The following is an 11,189-nucleotide window of genomic DNA, read 5'->3' on the forward strand; positions in this document are numbered from 1 at the left end:
CCCCGACGCCTCCCGGCGCAGTGTGGCGTGGTGGCGTGTGTTGGGGGCGTCTGCGGTCAGTGCAGGGGCCGGGCTGGTGCTTTGGTTGTTTTGGTTGTTTAGTTATGGGCTGTATATTTGGGGAGGAAACGGGGCTGTTTATTTGGATTTTTTTTTGATTTTTTTTTTTTTTTTTAATCTTTGCGCTTTTGAGAAGGAAATCATTAGACTTACTCTTCGTTGTTCCTGGAAAAAGGGGCATTGCTGCGATAAATACATTGAACATAGGGTACAGAGAGATTAGAGTCAAAGCTGTCACTTCTTTGGAAGTGAGAGTGAACTAAGGAGGTCAAAGGTTCATTCATGAAGAAGGACAGCCATCCCCCTTCCCACACACCACTCCCCGGCCACCCTCAAGTACCCACAGGTCAGGGAAATGAAGAAACAACAGATTTCACCCTGTCCACAAAGATTATTTGAGCACCTGCCAAACTCCCGGGCAAGAGAAACAAGTTTTTTGCTACTTTCCTGCTGTGTGACCTTGGGCAAGTTACCTTAACCTTTCTAAGCTGGAGATCATGCCCCACCTAAGCACTCTCATGGAGGAAGAATGGGAATCAGAACTAAATACAGCAGCCTGCGAATGCTCAGGAAGTGTTAACGAGTCATTTTGAGTATTGCCTGGTGGATTAAACAATGTGGACAGAGGCATGGTCAGCCTAGCTGCAGGTAGGGAATGATCAGGGGAACCGTGGAGGACTCTGGCTAAAGAGCATCCTCTGTGGACAGGGAGGCAAAGCCCGGAAGCAGGGGATAAGCTGGGCGGGGGCTTTTGGCAGATTCAGGCTTTAACTGTGAAGACTGCTGGGAACCTGAGCCTACCTTTTTGGATCCTGAGGTGGTGTAGGGGGTGGGAATCTCCCAGGGGAAGGATGGAAGGAAAAGGCTTCTTGCTCTCTCTGAGCTTTGAAAAGCAGCAGTTGCCATCTTTCCTCACTGCTGGGAGAAAATTGGACTGAGAGGTGAGCTTCTACCAGGAGAGCCAGCCAGAGCTCTAGACTTGTTCTCTTCATAGAAGGGGGGATTCTCAGTGGCTTCGTTCCTCCTCCTCCTGCTGGGTTCCCTTTCAGTCTTTCCTGCCAGCACCAGCTCCCTTTGGTAGTCCAGAACAGGAAGGCAGGTCAGCCACTTGTTCTCTGAGGCACTAGCTTTCTCTGAGCCATGTGGGATGACCCCTCTACCCTTTAGATATGAAGGCAAACCAGTGGGGACATCTGTCACCCACTAATCCCAAGGGCTAGGCAGATATTCCTTTCCCTAACACTCTCCAAGATCTCTTCTGAAGCAAGGGACCAGGCAAAAGATTGGCGGCTAGGCTAGGGGGTGTAGGGTTTTCTCTGGGACCCTCAGTGATCTTGGACTTGGCCACAAACAGGACCCATGAGACCAACTGGCAAGCTCTCCCTCACTGGAAAAGGTAATGGGTCCCAGGACCCTCTAAGCACACACTCTCTGGGATGAGTCATCAGCCCCTGCTGCTGCTTGGATGCTCAGGGCCTAATTGAGTCACCTGGCGGGGTGCAGCCAAATGGTTCTATCCTTGGTTCTAGGTGATTGGTAGCAAAAGTTCAACAGAGATTAGGCCTGGTTTAGGTGCCCTAAAATCCTCCCCCTCCTCCAATCTGGACCTGATCTCACTGCATTCTCCATTTCTAGTTCTGCTGCTCATACCAGGCAGTTCTGAGAGCAGGGATTACCATTCTTGTATTCTACGTGCCCTGAGGGTTGGTACCTGCTCATTGTATATTTATTCCGCAAAGATTTCTTGAACATGTATTATGTGCTGCTGGGTACTAAGAATACAGTGCTGAACATGTCTCTGACAGGTATACATGTCTCTTGCTCTCGTGGAACTTGCAGTATGGTAGAGAAGTCAGAAAAATAAAAAGACGAATAAGTAAAACCACTAGAAATTGTGACAAAGGGCCAGGCACAGTGGCTCATGCCTGTAATCCCAGAATTTTGGGGGGCCGAGGAAGGCGGATCACCTGAGGTCAGGGCTTTGAGACCAGCCTGACCAACATAGGGAAACCCGTCTCTACTAAAAATGCAAAAGTTACCCGGGCATGATGGTGGGTCCCTGTAGTCCCAGCTACTTGGGAGGCTGAAGCAGAAGAATTGCTTGAACCCAGGAGGTGGAGGTTGCAGTGAGCTGAGATGACCCCATTGCACTCTAGCCTGGGCAACAAGAGTGAAACTCCGTCTCAAAAAAAAAAAAAAAAGAAAGAAAGAGATTGTGATAAAGGATAAAAAAGAAACACCAAGGGGCAGCGCTAGAGAAGAATGGGAGGGTGGGATCTGCTTCACAGTATTCAGAGAAGGTCTCTTTGATGAGCTCTTATGTTTTTTTTGGTTGTTGTTTTTGTTTTTGTTTTTTTTTTAAAGACAGCGTCTTGTTCTGGCCCCCAGGCTGGAGTGCAGTGGTGCGATTTTGGCTCACTGCAGCTTCGCCCTCCTGGACTCAGGTGATCCTCCCACCTCAGTCTCCGGGCGTGGTGGCTTGCACCTCAGCTGGGACTACAGGCGCACGCCACACGCCCGGCTAATTTTTGTATTTTTTGTAGAGACAAGGTTTCACCATGTTGCCCAGGCTGTTCTTGAACTCCTGGGTTCAAACCATCCACCTGCCTCGGCCTCCCAAAATACTGTGATTACAGGCATGAGCCACCGCACCTGGCTAAGCTAAATCTTAAAAGAGTAAGAAAGTATATTCTTTGTTGAATGAGTAAATAAATGAGGCAGTGTGACTTAGGACTAACTACTTCACTTTTCTAGGCCTGTTTCCTCATCTGAGAAAGCTAAACATTGGTCTGAATCCCTTTTAAGAGCCCCTGATATTGGCAGGGCTCATCATGGTGGAGACAATAATAGGGGGTATAGTGAAGGGGATTGGAGCCACGGTGGGAGGAGAGTGGGGAAAGTGGTGGACAGTGATCAGGCGTGAGTTGTAAAACATTTCTAAATGGTCTTCACAGGCGTGGTAACAGAAGACCCACCTCCAATCGTTACGGTAGGAGAGACAGTGCAAAGGCAGGTCCCCAGAGCTGGCCCTGCCAGTGTTTCCTCCTTGGAAACCACCAGGGAGAGACTCTCCCACTCCCATGACTCTTGCTCTGGAGAAAGACTTTGTCTTTCCTGTCCCATTATTGCCTGAAAAGAGTAGGAGGAGGTGACATTAGCAGCCAGTTAAAGAGGCTGAATCAAAATAAAACCCAGATGACTCAAATGGAACCCTGGCGGGCAGGAAAATTGATTAACCCCATGTGACAATGCAGGATCTGGGTGCCACCTTCGCCCTCCAGTTCCAGACCCCAGAAAATGGGCCATTGACCATGCAAGCATCCTAGAACTCCAACTGTAGCTGCAGGTGTTCCATCAGATTGGAGGGTAGGGCAGTGGTAGAAAGACATTCCTTCACCATGTCCCCAAATTCCTGTGGAGGTAATGCAGAGCCTCTAATTGAATTAGTAGGGTTTGGGAGAGAATAGAGTGTTTTGTTTTTGTTTTCTTTTTATTTGAGACGGAGTTTCGCTCTTGTTGCCCAGACATAACCTCTGCCTCCCGGGTCCAAGCGACTCTCCTGCCTCAGCCTCCCGAGTTGCTGGGATTACAGGCCTGTGCCACCATGCCTGGCTAATTTTGTATTCTTTGTAGAGATGGGGTTTCTCCATGTTGGTCAGGCTGGTCTCGAACTCCCAACCTCAGGTGATCTGCCCGCCTCGGCCTCCCAAAGTGCTGGGATTACAGGCATGAGCCACCACGCCCAGATTTTTTTTTTTTTATAATTCTGTATGTACTTCATTTTTATCCACAGCCATGTTCTTTTCTGCTGTCTCCCAAACAATTTTTTAAAAAGTTACATTGAATTATTGAATATTGACTATTTCTTATCCATCAGAATGTGAGCTCCACAGGAAGATTTTGTTTGCTTAGTTCACTGCTATATCCCCATTGTCTCCTGGCACGTAAACAGTTGTTTGGTAAGTGCAGTAGCGCAATCACATCTCACTGCAGACTTGATCGCCTGGGCCCAAGTGATCCTCCTGCCTCATCCTCCCACCACACCTGGGTAATGTGTTTTTTTGTTTTCACTTTTGTTTTGAGACGGAGTTTCGCTCGTCGCCCAGGCTGGAGTACAATGGCACGATCTCAGCTCACCACAACCTCCACCTCCCAGGTTCAAGTGATTCTCCTGCCTTGGCCTCCTGAGTAGCTGGGATTATAGGCACGCGCCATCACGCCTGGCTAATTTTGTATTTTTAGTAGAGACAGAGTTTCACCATGTTGGTCAGGCCTGTCTCAAACTCCTGACCTCAGGTGATCCACCTGCCTTGGCCTCCCAAAGCGCTGGGATTACAGGCGTGAGTCACTGCACTGGGCCTTTTTTTTTGTGACAGAATCTCGCTTTGTTGCTCAGGCTGGAGTGCAGTGGCGCGATCCTGACTCACTGCAACCTCTGCCTCCTGGGTTCAAGTGATTTTTCTGCCTCAGCCTCCTGAGTAACTGGGACTACAGGCATACACCACCATGTCCAGCTAATTTTTGTATTATTAGTAGAGGCAGGGTTTCACCATGTTGACCAGGCTGGTCTCAAACTCCTGATCTCAGATGATCCGCCCGCCTCGGCCTCCCAAAGTGCTGGGATTACAGGTGTGAGCTACCACACCCGGCCTAATGTTTTTTATTATTTGTAGAGACAAGGTCTCCCTATGTTGTCCAGGTTGATCTCCAACTCCTAGGCACAACCGATCCTCCCACCTCGGCCTCCCAAAGTGCTGGGATTACAAGCATACACAGTGCCTGGCCAGTGGTAGTTGACTGGTTAATCAATGTGAGTTCAAGGTCCTGTGCTAAAAACTTTGTATGTATTATCTTTCATCGGGATCCCTGTTTTACAGGAGGAAATCGAGAATCAGAAGAGGTGGAGAATTTGCCCAAGGTCATACTCAAGACTGAAATATTTTGAAGGGCAATACCCAGAACATAGCAGGCATTGCTCATTGCTATGAAGAGCTTATTCACACAGAGCCATTTGTGAACTCTTTCCTTTGGAAATGGTGACAGGCTGCCCCTCTGCATCCAGAGCTAATGCTATATGCCAAAGCTGAGATGTACTTTCCTTTCAGACAAAAAGGTACATTTCACACTGAGGACAGCTCAGCTTGGTAACCTGTGGCCAAGGAGCACCTGGGAGAGGGAACAGCTCAGGCTTTGAAGGCCTCCTGCCTGTGCTGTGCATGGGATCAGCTGACGGAGCTGGGGTAATTCAGATGTGGAGCTTACTCAGCAGCCTAGTGGCCTTTTTGGCCACAGAGCACCAACAACCACCCCTCCCCCAGCCCTGGTTCCCAAAAGCTTCCAGCTTAGAGAAAACGGAGCAGAAGTGCAGGGAGATGGTTTGGTTCAAACTCCAATCAGGAGGGAAGCTGATCACACACATATTCAAACTCCAATTAGCAGAGAAGCTGATCTCACACACATATACACTCAATTAAGTCTGGCAGTTGCCAAAGGTTAATAATGGAACTTATTATAGAATTAAGACAAAATGGCTTTGCTACTGAATTCCAAAATCTCTTCAACCAGGGTTCTCTCTGATTAATAACTGTAAGCTCATTTACAACACTGGCACACAACGTAGGCTAGAGGTATAAATCTGGAAGGTCAGCACTGCTTGCTAGCCTGTATGACTTTGGGCAAGGTTCTTAGCCTGTTCCCATTTCCTCCTGTAAAATGGGACTAAAATGGTGCCTTCCTTACAGTGTTGATAAAGTTTATTACTCTATGAAAGATACTTATAGGCCTAGCATCTTGTAAGTACCTAAAAAGAACATCATGTAAATAATGACTAACTATTCACTAATCCTGTTCCCATCAGTTAATCCAAGGTTGAGAAGTCAGCCTGAAGTCATCCAGCAGATAAGACCTAGAAGTCTTCTGTGGCCCTGCCATTCCGAGGTTTCTGGATGCTCTGCCCTTCAAAGACTAAGTGATGCCATCACAGGAACTCTGTGAACTCTATGTCATTAGTTCAACAAATATTTGTCAAAAGTCTACTGTATGTCAGGCACTCTCTCAGCTGAGCATACTAAAAGACAGCCAAGGTCACTGCATTAGGGAACTTATGTTATAGTGGGAGAAACTGGCAACAAATAACGAAATTGAAATATATTTTTTGGTAGTGCTGGGAAGGGAATAGATGGCATATCTTAAGTATGTGCAATATGGACCTTTGTTTTTTATCACCAAGAGGCTCACAGCATCTGTCCAGGGCAAATGTGTAAAGCCTTGATTTGACAGACCTGGCTCTGAATTCTGGCTCTAAGTGACCTTGGTCTGATGAGTCAATCTTTCTGCCCTTCCTTCCTCATCAGTAAAACAGGAATACTAAGGTTGCTGTACAAATTAAAACATAAAACCTCAGTGTTTACCATTTTTCACTTTAGGTGGGCCAAGCTGGGACCTTAGAGGCCAGGTGGAACTGCAGGCTTGCACTGTATGTTTCTGAATGTTTGTTTTGGGACCAGGTATACGGTAATGGGGTTTCTTGTGGGAGCAGTTGCTCCTTCTCTGCCATTTGATGAACTAATTGCATTCTTTGCTCAAATCTCACCTTCAGTGGAGAAATGTTCTCAGTGAATCACTGCTGTTCAGGACTTAATGCAGTCTGGTAAGAATTAAAAGTTACTCTCTCTAACTCAGTAACCTCCAAATTGGATTTAGAAATACTAGAACTTCTATTTATCATATAATCGCTTTTTACTTTCTATTTTTGTGTCTTATGATTAGACAATACGTGATTATAGTAGTCCAAGTATATAATTTATAAACACATGGGATATGCATGATCAAAAGTTTACTAACAGGTATACAATCAGAAAAGGGGAAAGGCCACATGGAGTCTACAGCCCTCATTTTGCTTAACTAAGAAAGGGTTATTTCCATGAACCACCCTGCAGGCACCACTATGCTAACAAGCAGCAGGGTTAAGGAAAGGGCCTAGTCTCCTAAATCTCAACTAGTGTTCTTTCCAAGTTTCTTGGTGGGGGGCGGGGGGAAGGCAATGCAAGTACAAATGAAATACGTTATAAAAACTAAGTGAAAGGCCAACTTTTGGATGATCCGTTAGACGACACATCATTAGCTTGAGAAACAGGCACAAAACAGAGGACAATCTCTGCTCCTGCTTCAAACTCTCCAAACACAAAACCTCCTCCACGCATACTTTTTCCTTACCTCATTTGTAGGACACTGCTTCATCTACATCACATTACACTACGTAGAGTCCATTTTAAGATGTGTGTCCCTCCTTTCCCCCACACACATACACAAACACCTCTCACCACACATTCCGACTTCTTTCAAACCATTTCACCTCCATGGAGGTGACACCATTTGGGACAAAAAAAAAAAAAAGCAGCAAGATGTTGAAAATAAAAATAAAGCGGACTTTATTTAGAAGATAAAGGTGGTGGTTATCGGTTTTGGTTAATCTAGTTGGGCTCAAGTGTTTTACAGGTCTTAAATGCCATCACAAACTGGCATGCCAAGGGCATTCTGAATGCCAATTACAGATTGAAGTTGTTTCAAAAACAAAGATGCTATCAAAAGCTGATGGGAGTTTGGAAATTTCTTAAAGTCGGACTAATACACTTCTTAAATAGTAAGAGTAAATAGATTGCTTGGTTCTGAAAGTTAAAATGCTACGCTGAGCAATTCCCCTTCCTTCACAAGTCCCTAAGGCAATATTACAGTTGCCTCTGACAGCAAGAAGTCCAACATTTCAACAGAGGGGGGCTGAGAAGAACTGAGAAAAATGAAAAGCAAAATTAATAAATGTAATTGATATAGGCAGCTGCCACTTGTGGTAAACCAAAGCCTAGTCTGATGCCCATTTTCTTCACGTTTGCACTGACATCTTCCCAAGCAGACGGTAACTACATTCTTGAAGGAATGTGCCAAGACTAGGGTGGGGAAGGCCCAGACAGTGAGTGGACAGAATGCATTTTGCATCCAGTTGCCTTAGGTGGTATAACTGATTTAAGGACAAATACCCAGACTATGGAAAATCCACTAGCAAAAGGTTAACTAGAAAAGAGGATTAAATGCATAACCAGTGCAGAGTAACTGCAAGGCACCAAGACCACATCCAACCAGCCCATTTTCCTCCTCTCCACCACTGAATGGATCTGGGAGAAAGCATTAGTAACAGCACTCATCAACTGCTTCCCTGGAACAAAACATGACAAAACACACGGAAGGTTTTTTCATTATGGTTCTCGGTGTACTTTATTCTCCTGCTGTCTAGCTAAGCAGCCCACACAGGACAGAAATGGGTAGCACTGAGGAATGATCAGATTTTTTTTCTATCCCCAATATTTCTGCCCCCTCCCTAAGCCCTGACCCAAGCCTATCTAATAATCAGGAATGGTTAGTACATCATTCTGTTTCTCAAAGAACAACTGAAATGGAAACAAGGCATTAGAGGACCAGGCCTCTTCTTAATAGGGCTTAGGAGCTGGTATGAGCTCTTTATTCACAATGGAGCGTCTCTCCTTCAAATACCTGGATTTTTTTTTTTTTTTTTGTACACTGGTTCATAGATCGGCACTTGACTTTGAACCTGGCACCAAAAGGCACAATATCTGATACCCTGTACAAGAGCTATTAGAGATGCTGCCATATGGATGGGCAAAACTGAGCCAATCCCACTTATGAATGGAAGGCTTGGACATGGAAGGGAGGATATAAATGAGGAGTTGGAGAAAAACACAAGACCATACTTTTTGCTAGAGTGGAAATGAAAGTGGGAATGAGGGTCTTGTTTTTAGTCCTCTAAGGACCAGGAAGCAATTTTAAAACTTCCTTGGTTTTTCTGAAAGCAGCATATTCAAAATGCCAGCAAAAACTCCTAACAACTGCAAAACCAAAAGAGGATCAAAGCTCACCAACATCCCTTCTTATTGCTGAAAGACTCTAAAATTCAGGATGCCCTGTTCCCCTGTAAAAGGGAAAATAATTAAGTCTGATTTATGGTAATCATACATCACACTTCTAAAAAAATATTAAAGTGTGTGACCAGGGGACGTTTGACACCATTTTATTAACCTTCAACTTCAGTGGAAAAATATAACCTTTTTCAAGTGCCATTTTCATCACAAGAGTTCTAGTTAGTGTGTTTGTGTATTCACACACACACACTTTTTTTGTTTTGTTGGTTTTGAAGTGCAGCAAGAGACCAATACCGCATTGTAGTCAATCAAATAAAAGAACAGAAGGCCAAGCAGTTTCCAAATGGTTATTTTATCAGATTGTTTGAACATTTAATTTATCCTGTTTGCAATCCAAAATAGTTACCTGAAGTTTGCTGTTCTGTGTGTATGTGTGTGTTTACTTTTATTGTATATTTATTTTTCTAAACTCTTTGGCACAATTTTCTGGGGGCGTTCAGACTGCCACAATACAAGTCAGGAGAGGGCGTTTTCTTTGTGCTGCCAATTCTGATCATTTAAATTTTGGTTTGTTTGGGTTGTGACTTTTTTTGTTTTTGAAATCTGCGTTATTTGTAACAATTGTACTTATATTTTTCTATATCCTCTAACGCCAGAGTTTTCTTTTTCTCCCCCCTCCCCCCCACTTCTACATTCACAGTTGAACCATATTATTAGGAAAGGCGCCTTGATGAAAAGATCAGGATAGGAGCTCTGACCATTCGTCAGTGTTTTCCCTAGAATAAAAAAAAAAAAAAAACAAAAAAACGAAAAAACAAAACAAAACCTAAAGAGCGTCTTTCCTGTTTTTTTTTGTTTTTTTTGTTTTTGTTTTTGTTTTTTTTTTACATCTCTTGTGCTGCATCAGTAGACAGAACTTCGGTTTTATGAAATGCAACATCTAACCCCTTGTTTTCTGGGAAAAAGAAACTGCAATGACTTGAAGTTGAGAATGTGGATACCGCCTCACTCACACACACTCATTCTCAGACTGTAAAAAATCCCTCACCCTCCTTCTAGCCGGCAAGCATAGAGTACCATGTGGCAAAGGTACAGCGAAGGTGGGCTTGAGACCCAGACTCCATCTTTCTCCTCAGTAGCAAAGGCCAGGCTGCCTTTTACAACAAAGCACCACAGCTGAACCCAGTCCCTCCTCCTCCCCCAAACCAGGCATTCCACTCCGCACCGGCCAAAAGACAGAAAAGCTATTTCTAGCCTCTCCTGGGAAGAGACAGCTTTCTTTCTTTCTTTTTTAATAAGTAACTCCATTGTTTTTCTCTTTTCCAAGATGGCCGATGTTACGGTTTTCTACGAAGTCAGTGCTTACTTAGCTCACTAACAGCGCTGCTGTTGGCGGCTGCGGCTGCTGCTGTGGCAGGATTTTCAATGTGGTGTGTTTTCAAGCCTCACTCACTCATCCTCTCATTCCCAAACATTCAGCATCCGTGCACACTCCTCACTTCCAGGTTTTTCAAAAGATTGGAGATTTCCAGTGGGGGTCCTCAGGTTATCATCCCAATGGTAACAGATCTGAAAACAGATGGAAAAAAAGGTCAATCTTTGAGATCGCATATACCCAACAGAGCCAATAATGCTGACTCCTACAATTACATGCTCCTAGGCCTGAATGGAATTTGTCAACTTTTCAAGGAATGACACTCTTCTTGTCCTATGTGCCATCCACCTGCTCTTATTAACACCTATATCAGAGGATTGGAGGGAAACTCAAAGAGCCAATTTTACTGAGATCTGTGGGGTAAGATAACTAATTAAGAGGGAAAGAAATTAAAACTATATTTCAGTCTGGGTGCAGTGGCTCAAGCCTATAATCTCAGCCCTTTGGGAGGCCAAGGAGGCAGAACTGCTTGAGGCCAGGAGTTCAAAACCAGCCTGGGCAACTGGAGACCTTGTCTCTAAAAATTAAAAAAAAAAAACTAGCCAGTCATGGAGGCTCTTGCCTGCAGTCCCAACCACTTGGGAGGCTGAGACAGGAGGACCAATTAAGCCCAGGAGCTGGAGGCTTCTATGAGGTATGATTGTACCACTGCACTCCAGCCTGAGTCACAGAGGAGACTCTGTCTCCAAACAAAATTGCATTTCAAAGTAGGAGCCAAGGCCTGGAGTGGTGGTGCACACCTGGGAGGCCGAGAAAGGTGGATC

The 11,189-nt window shown here is 44.9% G+C and overlaps 1 protein-coding gene across 2 annotated transcripts in view; it reads right to left on the reverse strand.

Moving 5' to 3' along the window:
• Positions 1 to 7,466: 7,466 nt before the first annotated feature.
• KPNB1 (karyopherin (importin) beta 1) overlaps positions 7,467 to 11,189 on the reverse strand; it is a 43,414-nt gene continuing 39,691 nt past the window's right edge. Inside the window, exons 21-22 of one of the 2 annotated variants that reach the window (XM_011984694.1) lie at positions 10,629 to 10,630; positions 7,467 to 10,559 (exon numbers count right to left, since the gene is read on the reverse strand). In XM_011984694.1, the coding sequence (XP_011840084.1) occupies positions 10,540 to 10,559; positions 10,629 to 10,630 (22 nt within the window). In that variant the 3' untranslated portion in view covers positions 7,467 to 10,539. The remainder of the gene's footprint in view (positions 10,560 to 10,628; positions 10,631 to 11,189) is intronic. The other variant, XM_011984695.1, reaches the window with a different exon arrangement.

Source organism: Mandrillus leucophaeus, unplaced genomic scaffold (genome assembly GCF_000951045.1).
Source record: "Mandrillus leucophaeus isolate KB7577 unplaced genomic scaffold, Mleu.le_1.0 Scaffold272, whole genome shotgun sequence".
Taxonomy (NCBI): domain Eukaryota; kingdom Metazoa; phylum Chordata; class Mammalia; order Primates; family Cercopithecidae; genus Mandrillus; species Mandrillus leucophaeus.